This window comes from Diabrotica undecimpunctata, chromosome 3 (assembly GCF_040954645.1).
Source record: "Diabrotica undecimpunctata isolate CICGRU chromosome 3, icDiaUnde3, whole genome shotgun sequence".
Taxonomy (NCBI): domain Eukaryota; kingdom Metazoa; phylum Arthropoda; class Insecta; order Coleoptera; family Chrysomelidae; genus Diabrotica; species Diabrotica undecimpunctata.
Window position 1 is genome coordinate 13,611,394 of NC_092805.1, and position 14,388 is coordinate 13,625,781.

Below are 14,388 nucleotides of genomic sequence, written 5' to 3' on the forward strand. Positions count from 1 at the left end.
GAAGGATAGAAGGCTAAGGAGAAGAAGAAGAATAGAATATAAATCAATAGCATAAGTATGTCTCTGCTTAAATATAGTATTCAAAATATCCGTTTAACAAGCATAAATTTCGTAAACAAATTTTTTTTTCATCAGTTTTATATTTCCCTAAGAGAAAAAAGAATTTTGAATCTTATTGAATCTTAAAATTTAGATTTTATTTTGATTCTCATCACAAGTGTGCTGCCATCTACTAAGTAATAATCAAACGAGTGCCGAAATGTACAGACAGCAACTAAACTTTATTATTTTATCGATCAGATGACTCTAGTGTAATAATTGTCAAATGACATATGTTTTTGTAGGTTAAATTTCAAAAATAATAAGCAAAATGTACCTCAGAAATATAACAAAACTAACACAATATCTAAATAAATTTTCACCTAATAATAATGTGAGGTAAATTAAACTATACGTTTTGTTTTTAATCAAGTTAATTATATCATTTATTTCAGAAGAAATATCACCTCAACCACAAAGTTATTTATTCCAGGTGCTTATGAAGCTTCAGGTCAAACATCTGTACAAATTTTGAATAAGGATACAGAGTTAGGAATAATGATAAACGGGTTTAGTCAGGTAGATGTTCCAGGCGGATATTTAATAATATTATTACATAATTGTCTTTTTTAGGTTGGATTTAGGCTAAATAATGACTTCACTGTGTTGGGATCTATGGTTATATTTCCAAGGTATGTTATTTTATTTTGTTCATTTCTTATAAGATTGTACCAATTTTTGTTAGTAACTAACTCTGAATTATGTTATGATTTCATCTTAAACTCTCACTCTTTATGTTATATATTATGTACCTAGTACTAATATTTTTATATTCTACCACATTGTGATCCATATCACATGTATATGAATTATTGTAATTCATGTCTGAATGTATAAAATATCCATTTTATTTACAAGATTGTTTCTTTTTCTATTTCTTTATAGTTAATAATTTTTGTACAATATATTGAATCATTTTTTGTTTGGAATATATTTGTTGATATAAGAGTTCTTACATTATGCTTCTGTAGTCCCTCTTAATAAATATGTTAATAAACGCTCTAATGATTTTATAATTTTTTTTAAATCAATGAATACCCCCACATTTGCATAACTCATGTTAACTGATTTGTTTTTAGGTCAGTTCTATCATGGAATGTACATGATGTTTCAGAGATAACAGAAGATGCCCTTAGCCTGTTTTCCATTTTAGAACCAAAGATAGACATTTTAGTGATAGGAGTGGGTGATAGATTAGAAAACTTTGATTTTTACAAAAATCTATTACCTTTCATGAGAAAGCATAAAATTGCCTTGGAAATTCTTCCCACAGAATCAGCATGTTCTACTTTTAACTTTTTGAATTCTGAAGGAAGAAATGTAGTGGGTGCTATGATACCACCTAAAACATTTAGGGTTTCTGAAGATGATGAATTAGTTTCCAAAATGAGATATCAGAATTTATATGTTAAAGAATAAATAGTTTTAAAAATACTTTCTTTTATTTCTATGTTTGAAATTCATTCTTATGGGAGATGATTGGTTTCTCTCTTGTATAAAGAACTCTTGAAACACAAAAGACTTATTGTTAATAAAGATGCTATATTTTTTTTCTCTAATAAAATATATCAACCATTGTTTTACAGATTATTTTGTGAATTTAAAAAAAAAATTGTTTAACATAATTTAAAGTTTATGATTTCTAACTACATATTTTTATTAGGATATACCAACAGTGAGATGTGTTTATTTAATCTGATGCAATTTCTAGCACAAAAGCCATGAATTGCTTTATATCCTCTTTCGGACTAACTCACATATGCATTAATATTGACTTATGACTCTCCTTCAATGGAAACGATCTAAAGTTGATCTAGATGGTACAGTAAGTACTATAGAAAACAAAATAACCTAACTAATCTCATAAAACAATAAATTTTAGCGTTCAAATTAATATAATACAAAAATTTGATTTGTATAACAGGAAATAATAATTGTGGAAGATGCTAATAATGTAAAATGTGTTGCTTGCCAAGTAGATCATATCGCTTTTGGATGCATACACACTATAGTAAAACCATTTAAAAATCGGAAAAGAAGATTTTCAACCTTAAACTTGTGACAACTAAAAACGTAAAATATATTGGATTTGGATTTATTGTTAAATTGAAACATTTAAAAAAACAATAAAATGGCATTTCAACAACTTCAGACTGATAAAATTTGTAGAACTTGTTTATCGGAAGAGAATCTGTTGCGATCTCTATTTACTATTGATGAATCTATTGCTGAAAATCTACCATTAGTGGAGATGCTAATGTCTTTTACATCACTGCAAGTAAATAAGATAACTACTAAACCGAGACATTAAGTTTAAAATGCCTTTCGTGTGTTCTAGGTAATAATGGATGACAACTTGCCACACCAAGTATGTATTCAATGTGCCTACTACATTCAGAGAGTTTTTACTTTTAAGCAAATGTGTGAGAGGTCTGAAACTGTTCTTAGAGGCATGATAAACAGCCAACTGCAAAGAGATTTCTTGGAATTGAAACCTTTGTTAACTAGTCAATCTTTATCGCCTGATTGTACTGATACTTTACTGGAAAGCCAGAATCGAACTGTTAGTGAATTAAAGTCAGAACTGACATTATCAAATTCTGTTTCAGAAAACATAGTTGTTAATGAAGTTATATCATCTAGTAATGAAGCACTTAAAAGCGTAGAATCAATTCAATCTTATTTAGAAAATGTTGGTGATCATCTATCTGATAATGAAGACATTAAGAGTTGTGGTTTAGATATCAAGTACACTGAATTCACTGCTGTGCATTGTAAGTATACATTTTGGGGATGTAACTTATCAGTTCTAACATAAGCTTAAATGTATACAAATTAATGGCGCACTCATTAATATGTTAAAGACAAGATATCAGTGTTTTGCTATACAGACTAACAGCTTTTTTATTTTAGTTTCTAATAGCAATGAAGGAGTTATAGATACAGGTCAAGATAAAATAGGTCAAAACACTGTTAATAATAAAAATACAAACCAACCACAAAATGATAGAACTAGAGCTGATGAAACTGAAGAACCTATATTTCCTTGTGAAGAATGTACTCTTTGTTTTACTACACAGACTGATTTAAAGGTAAAATGTACATTTCCACACTCTACCAGTGAGCACTACAAAATTGAAAAGAAGATCGCACACATCTTATAGAAAATGTAGTTTTACTAAAATACAATAAAATTTACACACGAATAGATTTGTCTTAAAATTATAATCATTTCATATCATTGTGTCAACTATGAATTGTGATAAATAACATAAATTGATATAAATAGGACAAATAGGACCTAAATCTAAAATCAAGAGATTTTGTAAATCTTCAGTTCATAAATCTTATTGCAGGTGAAATGATTGTAATTTCAAGACAAATCTATTCATGTAAATTTCATTGCATTTGAGTGACATTACATTTTCCATAAGATGAGTGTGATCTGCTTTAGATCAGTATGAATATAAAGATAATCTCATATGTTACCCACTCAACACATAAAACTAATCACTAGAAGAAAATATATTTTGTTCCTAAATTATTTTTTTATCAAATTCATGCTATCAGTTGTCTAATATAATACAGTCTATAATAAAAAAACTGTATAAAAAATTTTGTTAATTATGGATATTTTCTTTTACAGGCACATAGTAAAATCCACTATAAGTCAGGCCAGATTATCTGTAAGATTTGTAAACAGGTATTTTCCAGTCAAAGCACATTATGTAGACATATGAAAACACACAATGGAGCAAGGAAGCATGTTTGTAATGAATGTGGTAAAGGATTCACCAGATCAGATGATCTCACAAGACATTTGAGGACTCACACAGGTTTGTATATTGCTATAATGTTTTCTAATATGTTATTTAACACAATAAGTATTATTGTCTTATAAACTCTCTCTGAAATAATAAGTATTTGATCTATCTTATGGCTTAGATACTTTAAATTAAGTCAACAATGATTATTATCTTTGCATTTATCATTATGCAGGGTCAGGTTTGATAATTACATTTGTCTATGAGTTTGTATCCAATATGAATTCCATTTACCAACATTTTCTAAATGCCCACTCCTTACAGGAGTCTGCAAATCAACAATTCTTCATATTGGGTGATTAGAGTACAAATTTCACTCATTGTTACAACTTGCACTACATTGTCTTTCATCGTTCTATCCACAATTATACCAACTCAATTTCTATTGTCCTAGTGTGACTTTTCTAACCTCTAATGGCCTTTCCCTGAAATAGTCCTCATCACCTCATTACTAATTTTTGTTATTATGGCACATATTTAATATGGAATTTATTTGAATCAATTCAGCAGTATTGAGACAAAAGTATTTTTTCCTTTCCCAGATGCTTCCTCAAAAAATTTTTAGAGAAGATTCAATTTCTGGTGAAACTTCTGTCATTAGATAATTGTTGGAATATTCTTTGGCTGTCTGGAATTCACTCTATCTGTGATTATCTTTCTTATTTCTCTATTTTTCCATCTCTATATCTGTCTATCAGTTTATTCTGACTTTTTTATTTCAAAAGAAAAACCTTGAATAGTTAGATTAGCTGAAAAATTTATTAATTTTGTTTTCAAGTGTTTACATAGGCTTAGATTGGTTAAAGTATTATAATATTATGTATTTAAGTTGAAGGCTCATTTTAAATTATAATTTTCTCATTCTGTCTTCACTGAAAGACCTTTTTATTGAAATGCAACATAAATTTCACCTATTACCATCCACTTCAAGATTGTTTGCTGAGCTCTTGCTACTGTAATTCATACCACTTATCAGTTTCTCTTTTTTGTCATGTATACAGTATGAATTTTTTATTCTAACAACTTTTTAGGTGAAAAACCATTTAAATGTGAAGAATGCGGAAAATCTTTTGCCCAATCGTTTAGATTATTAGAACACACAAGAGCACATGCTGATAAAAAGACCTTTATCTGTTCAGTTTGTGGGAAAGCATTTTCGAGATATACCAGTTTTGCAGCTCATAGTAAAACCCACAGTGGTATAAAGAATGTTATTTGTTCTGTTTGTGGCAAGGGGTAAGTAGTATTTCAGTTTAAATATTTGATACTGTTTCAGTCTCTTGAAGTTTCTTCTGTAAAGAAATTGTTTCAAAGTTTTGAATGCAATAGTTTTGAGCATTTTTTTTTATTAGTGTTAAGATAGCATTAAAAATTTAATAATTTTGAATTTTTTATGACTATTCTTAAGATTTTAATGATATTTCTACTAACTCAGTTGGTTTACATAGAAATTACTGATTTAGAAATTGTTACCTTAATATCCAACACAAAAATCTTAAAACCCTACACATGTACACTAATTGGATCGGAGCTGTTGTAAGTCGTTTTTTTTTACCGCAAGAAAAAACAGACAGAGGAAGCTTAGTTTTTGATCCAGATATTACATTATTAAATATCCCAAGTGTTAATCAGAAAACTGGTTTCAAATTGAATAAGTTAGAAGTATTCAATTCTCCAAATTTTGACACAGTTGGTAAAAATTCTTCAACTTTCAATCAAAAAAGTTTTGGCTTAGTTCATCAAAATATACAATGTATATCAACAAGCATTGAAAAACTAGAGTTCTTCCTGCAGTGCGACAGTCTACATAATATATGTGTCTGTTTAACTGAGCACTGGAAATCTAAAGAACAACTAGAACTACACCATATAAATGGATTTTCTCTGGCTTCTTCTTACTGCCGTGACCAGGGGGAACATGGAGGGTCTTCAATCCATGTGAAAGAGGGTGTGGTTTGGAAGGAACGTTCTGATATATGTTCTGAATTGGAGAAATATAATTTTGAAGTGAGTGCTGTTGAAATAGACTATTGCCTTTTTAATTGTGTTGTGTTGTGTATTTATCTGCCTGGACGTGGCTCTATTGATGTTTTTATGTCAAAACTGGATCTAATACTTGATGTCCTAGTCTCCGAAGGTAAGGCTATAATATTAACAGGTGATTTTAATATAGATTTCAAATCAAATACACTAAGTAAGCAGAACTTGGTAAATGTTTTAGATTCTTATGGCTTAACCGTAACTGTAAATGATTATACAAGAGTTACTGCAACTAGTAAAACTCAAATTGATTATATTGCTACAAACATAAATCACCCACAAAAAACAAGGGTTGTGGAAGGTTTTATCTCTGATCATCGTGCGCAATTGTTCCAATATAGCATTAGCACAGACAATGATGCCTATATATTCATCCGTTCATATAGTAAAAGGAACATAAATCGTTTTGTTCAAACCCTTGAGTCAACAAATTGGTCAGAAGTATTTAATACAATTTCTGCTGAGGATAAATCATTAGCTTTTTTAAATACTATTCAAAATTACTTTCGGTCCCATTTTCCACTACTTAAATGTAAACCTAAAAAATGTACACGTTTGAATTGGTTTACGCAGGAACTGTACAATTTAAGGGATCAGCTAAAAGTTTTTGAAACGATCTGTCAGAAAAATAGTAATCTTAGGCCAGTCCTTCATTTTGCAAAGGCAGAATATTCAATTAAATTAAAAGCAGCTAAAAGTAGTCACTTCATGAGACAGTTAAACGAATCATCAAATAAAATGTAAAACTCAAAAGTACCTAGTGATGATAACAGTAATTTAGCAGACAGATTTAACCACCATTTTGTTGAAATGGCTCCAAAGTTACTTGCCGCTTTGGATCCTACTAAAATAGGTGGGTTTACATCAGCATCAAAAAACCGTAATAGTTGTTCTATGTTTTTATATCCTACTAACCCACAGGAAATAACTAGTATAGTCGAAAGTTTTAAATCCAAACATAGTTGTGGTTTTGATCAGATTTCCCCTAAGTTATTAAAACAATGCATTCATGCTCTCGCAGATCCACTGACGGATATTTGTAATGCCTCTTTTCAACAAGGAATATTTCCTAGTATGTTTAAACTATCTATTGTAATCCCTTTATTCAAAAGTGGTGATAAAGATGACCTTAACAACTATCGTCCCATAAGTCTCTTATCTGTGTTTTCAAAGATAATTGAAACTCTGGTTTATACTAGAATGAATGCATTCCTAAAAAAGCATAGTGTCTTGCATAATTTTCAACATGGTTTTATATCTTCTAAGTCTACAACTACAGCTCTTGCAAATTTCGTCAGCTTAGTGTTGGATGCTTTGGACAGACGAGAGAAGGCATGTGGTTTATTTCTCGATTTGTCCAAGGCTTTTGACACTTTGGATCATAATTTGTTGCTAATAAAACTTGAGGGTATTGGTATTCGTGGTGTAGTTCTAAAATGGTTTACTTCCTACCTAGAGAATAGAAGACAAAAAGTAAAGATAACATCTAATGAACTTGTAAATGAATTAAACACATTGGATATCCATTATGGTATCCCTCAGGGTAGTGTATTGGGTCCTCTACTTTTTATAGTATTTATTAATGATATGGCTTTGTTAACTAATTCACTGACTGGGGTTAACATCATCAGTTATGCGGATGATACTAACATTCTAGTCACAGGAACGTCTGATCAAAATTTGCAAAATAAAACCACACAGATACTATCCACCATCAACAGTTATTTCTTATCCAACAAATTAGTTTTGAATAAAGAGAAATCAAAGTATATGATTTTCACGACAAATAATTTATTAAACCACTATAGAAGCCACTATAGAAGCAGCAATAGATAAAACAGACTGCACGAAGTTGCTGGGGGTACTTCTAGACAGTAATTGTAAATGGTCAAACCACATTTCTAATTTGAAATCCAGATTAAGTAGCGCATGTTATGCATTGAGAATTCTTTCACGTCTCTTTCATACATCAGTATTAAAAACAGTATACTTTGCCCATTTTCACTCAATAGCCAAATATGGCATTGAAGTCTGGGGTTGTACCTCTGAGTTAGAGCAGATATTCGTACTTCAGAAAAGAGCTATTAGGATAATGTATAAAATGAAATTTAGAGATTCTTGTAGAGGCATCTTTAGACAAAACAATATTCTTACAATTCCTGGTCTGTATATATTTTCGTGTATAATGTATTTACATAGCAAAATTTATGAATTTAATAAATTGCAATTTAACCATGTTTATTCAACAAGATTCAGAGACAATCACTTTATGCTTCCACAACATCGTTCTGTTTTGTTGGAAAGTAGCACACACTATGCAGCCATAAGTTTCTTTAACAAATTGCCAATAGATATACGAATGAATTTACATCAGCCAAACTTTCGGAGGTGTGTACATCAATACATTTGTGAGCTAGAGCCATATTCTAAAAATAACTTTTAAGTATGTTTTATCGTGTTTATTAATTTATATACTTTTAAGATAACTTTGTAAAATGTAACTTTGACTTGTCTCATACATGTACTTTGTATAATGTCGCATGTGATCAATAAATTTGACTTGACTTGACAAAGTTTATCGTTTAGTTCTGTACGGTCAATCATTCTCTGGATTTTTAGACCCAAAACTGCAACAGATACAAAAAAACTAACATTGTATATTCTCTTTGCAGTTTGGTTGCATAGATTCGAATGATGTCCACAGTGTTTTTATTTTTATATAAAATTAAACTTGTAGAAAATATAGTTAAATTATACAAAAACTATTATAGCTAGAAAAAGTTTGATAGCAGGTTCATTATACATGTGAAAAAAACGTTTTAACAGTACTTAATATTGGGATTCATCATCGATTGGAAAAAAGATCTAGATGATATGTAATGTACTTTATAGCTCTATGTTTGGCAAACTACTCATTTTGGTTCTTAAATTTTTAGGTTATGTGGAACAGGATCTTTGGCGATACATATGAAAACTCATACTGGAGTTAAAGATCATATATGTCCATTCTGCGGAAAAGGATTTACTACACCTAGTAATTTAAATATTCATAAACGAATACACACAGGTAATTTCTTCTTTAAAATATTTGATATTGTTTGAAGTTTATTGCAGAAATTTTCAAAAAACGCTGCTCTGGATAATTTAAATGTTTGTTATTTTATGTTAAAAGTATTATTGAACAATTTTAGGTGAAAGACCTTACGTTTGCAACGATTGTGGCAAGGGATTCCCTGACCTGTCTCGTCTTACCGTCCATTCGAGATTACACACAGGAGAAAAACCTTACGTTTGTTCGACGTGCGGTCGGGGTTGCATAACTTCCTCTCAACTGAAGAAACATATACGAATACATTCTGGTGAAAAGCCCTATCTGTGTCAACTATGTCCAAGGGCGTTCATTAGGAGCGACGATTTAAAAACACATGTAAAGACTCATACAGGTTAGTATACACATATATATTATTTAAAGAAAAAGAAATACTCATATTCGAATCACAGGTTGAGATTACCGAAAGTACAAGCTGAATATAGCCGCAAATGTCAACCATGAAATAAAATATTTCGGTTTGGCAGTGTTGGGATGTTTTTATAATTTATATCTTGTATGCTTCAAATATAAAGTATTTTATTTAAATAGTGGCCTGAAAAACGGTTATTTGATATTAACTTTTATAATTAATTGTGTATCTTAAATATTTTCTGCAATGACACTGCTATGACATTAGAGTTATCCTATTGTCTATGCTGCACACCACTTCTTAGAATGCTTCGTCATTCTGTTTAAAATGAAAATACACTAAAATTAAAATATATCACAATGTACATTATGTCATCACTTTTATGATGTCAAGAATCAATGGTACCAATATAATGCCATAAAAAATCAACTAATTTTTACTCTAAATTTAATTATTTTAAAATCCTAGTATACTCGGTTCGATATTCCCAGTCCGGACTGTCTAGTGAATTTAGTAATTATTTTTTTGCGAAGTTAGTTACTTTTTGACAGACTAGAAGTGACTGGAAATTATTATACAACCAAGCACACGTACTCTTAGCCAATATTAATAGTAAACAAACTAAATAGTAAATAAAATAGAACTTTGCAAATTACCGACAATCAATATTGCACCATATAATAAATAGTTATGTTAAATTATAACAACTAAAATATATTTTTTAAATATATACTACCCAAAATTTGATGGGTTTAGTATACACTTCCACTATTCAGAATAATTCTTCTTTTTTTAAAGAAAGAAGTCTGCAATACTAGGATACTTGAGCTATTAATACTGAAAAGTAGAAATTGTTGTGTTTCTGACAATGAATCTGTCAAAATATGCCCGAGCTAAGCGAATGGAGTATATTTAATATTTATGTATAAAGTTACATCATGGAACTTGATTAATTTGTCTCCTGCGTCTTTGAAGTCGACTGCTCCGAGGATTCCGACGATAACTATGAATATTTTTATTATCTATATAATTTCTTGATGGTTTCTCCCATGAGTTATCAACAATGTTTGTTCCTAGCCCTGGACGTTTGCTATTACCATTCCCAAAGTATAATTACGGAAATCCTACTGCCACTGCGTCAATTACAATATTGGCTTTAACTAAAAACACTATAAAATTCTGGAAAAATACTACTGACTGCGACAATTACAATATCAGGAGCCGAAAACGGGTTTTTAAAAAATGAATATTGCAATAACATTAATTTATTCGGAACATACAATTTCAAATAGAGTGACAACTACAAACTAAAAGCTCTTAATACAATAAAATACCGGTATATATAGTCTTTCTAGACTTCGTAAACATATTGGATAGCGCAGGGTGGTAACTCCGTTCTAAGAGAACTTAAATATATATTATTATATGATCGTAATAGTGTATATTTGATATTTTTGGTACTTCTGATCATTTTTCAACTTATATCGAAATAATCAATGGATAGAATAAGAGATATTTTTATAATGACTAATAATTTCCTCAAATATATTAATTAGTATGCTATTTTTGCTTGGTTTTATTTCTCATTAACAAATGTGTTCATATTTAAATAAAATCCTTTATAAAAAGGTATATAAAAAACCCAGTTGGGCTATGTTAAATTGGCAAAACGTTTTCGGAATAAGTATTCCATCATCAGTACCAAGTTAATACATGGATGTAGCCACTAAATATGGGGTTACAAACCCTTTAAAATTTGCTAATTGAAATTTAGTTTACATAATGTCTGTTTTACAATTTAGATGGTAAAGTTACCGTTGGATTGGTAACATGGTGACATATGACTCTGCAATAAGTTGCAAGTCCTGAGACGGTATGTCTACGAGTAGACATACCGCAACTTATTGCAGAGTCATATGTCACCATGTTACCAATCCAACGGTAACTTTACCATCTAAATTGTAAAACAGACATTATGTAAACTAAATTTCAATTAGCAAATTTTAAAGGGTTTGTAACCCCATATTTAGTGGCTACATCCATGTATTAACTTGGTACTGATGATGGAATACTTATTCCGAAAACGTTTTGCCAATTTAACATAGCCCAACTGGGTTTTTTATATACCTTTTTATAAAGGATTTTATTTAAATTTTTAATATATGGTATACAGCCAAACACAGGAACTTAGTTTCCTTGTGGAAATGTGTTCATCTTACTAATTGTCATTCTTGTTTTTTAGGTGATAGGAGCCATGTGTGCACCTACTGCAATAAAGGTTTCTTCCAGGCATCGACTCTCAAAGTCCACATGAGGATACATACTGGCGAAAAACCCTACGACTGCAAAATATGTAATATTTCCTTTTCTCAAACAGGTCCCTTAACTACTCATATGATGAAGGTTCACTGCCATCGACTGAAGAAAGAAAATGTAGAACAAAATATACAAGGCAGTTAAATCTTTTCTGTGTGATATTGAAGCTGGTCTAAGATCAAATTTTGTTCCATTAAAACGTTTCAACTGACTCACTGGGGTTTGTTTCTGATTGGTTCCAAAGCTGGTTCTGTACTCTTTTGAGTTTTTCTCTCAACTGACACTAGCTCTCACTCATTGTTATACTGTTCTTCTTAAAGAGTATCCTTTCTAGTAGTAGTATAATGTGAATATCTTTAGTTTTTTACAGGATAAAATCATTGGCAAAGAAAAATAATAAACAATTTAAATATTTTTCAACTTGATACCCTGATAAAAACAACAACAAAATACCTTGAAATACAGTAAAAAATAATGTTTTAAACAAACAATAACATAACCTTAAAATATGAACATTCATAGTAAATATCTTAATACTTTGATATTCTTACCTCATAAATTCACAAACAACAAATAATACCAATGGCACAGAATGAATGTTCATAACCAAAAGTCCTTAGTTATTCTTCAAACAATTAGAAAATCAATATTTTCAACTTCTTATGGAAAAAATACACACAAATTAGAAACGTTTGGAAAGGTTTTTAAAAACCCGCCCATTGTGACGTCAGACTTAGGTATTCCATACATCATCAGCCGTTTTGAGTCCACTGCTGGACATAGGCCTCCCGTAAATAATTCCAATGCATTCTATCTTGAGCACCCTGAATCGAGTTGTGTTGAATGCGCTTGATGTCATCTGACCACCTTGTTGGAGGACGTCATCGATTAGCATAAGCATCGTGTTTAGGTCTCCTTCCAGAATTTTCTTCGTCCACCTTCCATCTTTTAATCTGGCAACATGCCTCGCCCAGTTCCATTTCAATGTTATAATCCTTTGAACTGCGTCAGTAACACCAGTTTTTCTCCTAATTATTGTATTTGATACTCTGTCTCTGAGGGATATATTCAGCATTGACCTATCCATCGTTCTCTGTGCCAGTTGTACTTTATTGATTACTTTTCTGGTAAGGATCAATGTTTCTGCTACATACGTTAGAACTGGGAGTACGCATTGATCAAAGACCTTCCTTTTCAAGCACATGGGAATATCTGATCTAAAGACTTCTCTGTTTTCCGTAAGCCGCCCATGCCAGTCCTATTCTCCTGTTTAGCTCCGTTGTTTGATTATCTCTTCCTAATTTAATCTCGTGGCCCAGATATTTCTAGCTATACACCTGTTCAATTTGCGTGCCGTTAGTTGAGATGTTTTTCGCCAGTACTAGGTTGGTCATATATTGTGTTTTGAAGAAATTCATTTTAAGTCCAACTCGTGTACACCAGCTCTGAAGGTCTTAAAGAAGCTGGCAGGCATGATCTGCCCTGTCTGCAATAAGGACTATGTCGTCTGCAAATCTCAAATTGTTCAGAAATTCTCCATTTATGTTGACTCCAATATTCTCCCAATTATTGTTTCTCATAGCACTCTGCAACAAAGCGGTGAATAGCTTAGGAGATATGGTATCTTCTTGCCTAATACCCCTCTCGAAGGGAAATGTATTTGTGTTGCCATAATACATTCTAACTGCAGCTGTTGCGCTATTATATATATTCCGAAGAAGAGTTGTGTACCTATGATCAATACTGAACTCTGTAAGAGCTCTTAACATGGAGCTACGCTGGACTGAGTCAAACGCTTTCTCAAAGTCTACAAATATTAATATGAATGGCTTGTTGTATTCTGTAACTTTCTCTATTAAGGATTTTATTACTTGTAGGTGGTCATTCGTTCCAAAGCCACTCCTAAATCCGGCCTGCTCTAATGGTTGTTGAAAATCCAGCTTAGGTTCCAGTCTGTTAGTAATTATTCCATATTCCGTAGTAGTTCATACATCACAACTGAAAGGGTGACATTTTGAAATTATTTTCTTCACGAAATTCAATTCAATATCTTTGGACACGAGAGAAATTAATATACTCGACTTTAATAATAAAAAAATTATAGACTATTTCTTAATTTGTTTAAATTCCCCCAGTCATGGTTCTTTGCCGTCTAAAGGCTATCGTTAGCTTTATAGTGGTAGTTTGTAGTGGACAAAGGGCTCTAAAATTTCACTTCCAGATTGCCTAAGGTAGCCGTATGCAAATTTACTAATCATCAATTGATTGAACATAGGAAAAAACATTTTTTAGCGCTTTATGGCGTTTTCGTCCCACTTTGCGGCGAGCCTTTTACTACGGTAAATCCAATTCCTATATAATATTTTAGAGAGGTATTTTTGAAGGTGAAAGGAATCTAACGATGTAAAAAAAAATTGAAAATTCTAGACGGTAATTCCACGTAATTTTCGCATGGACACTTTTGTATACTTTCTAGATGTATTACATAAGTATTTTCTCATTTTAACGCAGACAAATCCAGAGCTGGCTGTAAATTGTAGATAAAGCCTCTCCTCTTACCAGGTGTCGACTGATTCCCGGCTACTAACCGTCCTTAGCTTCCATTCGATTTAACTCGCCTAACAGAATTAGCAACCACTACCGATCAT

The 14,388-nt window shown here is 31.2% G+C and overlaps 2 protein-coding genes across 3 annotated transcripts; both read left to right on the plus strand.

Annotated features, from left to right (window-relative positions):
• Window positions 1-304: 304 nt before the first annotated feature.
• On the plus strand, window positions 305-1,533 carry LOC140435493 (NADH dehydrogenase [ubiquinone] 1 alpha subcomplex assembly factor 3). Of its 2 annotated transcripts, none has more exons than XM_072524227.1 (4): window positions 305-438; window positions 495-618; window positions 673-731; window positions 1,179-1,533. In XM_072524227.1, exons 1-4 carry the CDS (start codon window positions 371-373, stop codon window positions 1,516-1,518), a joined length of 591 nt encoding a protein of 196 aa, XP_072380328.1. In that variant the 5' UTR covers window positions 305-370; the 3' UTR covers window positions 1,519-1,533. The 2 variants fall into 2 exon arrangements, with proteins under 2 accessions (XP_072380328.1, XP_072380329.1); XM_072524228.1 differs by having other exon boundaries at window positions 311-438; window positions 498-618.
• Window positions 1,534-2,185: 652 nt separating this feature from the next.
• Window positions 2,186-12,074, plus strand: LOC140436453 (uncharacterized). Its single transcript, XM_072525290.1, has 8 exons — window positions 2,186-2,377; window positions 2,438-2,873; window positions 3,013-3,191; window positions 3,746-3,935; window positions 4,955-5,159; window positions 8,900-9,030; window positions 9,155-9,406; window positions 11,667-12,074. Exons 1-8 carry the CDS (start codon window positions 2,231-2,233, stop codon window positions 11,882-11,884), a joined length of 1,758 nt encoding a protein of 585 aa, XP_072381391.1. The 5' UTR covers window positions 2,186-2,230; the 3' UTR covers window positions 11,885-12,074.
• The last annotated feature ends 2,314 nt before the right edge of the window (window positions 12,075-14,388 follow it).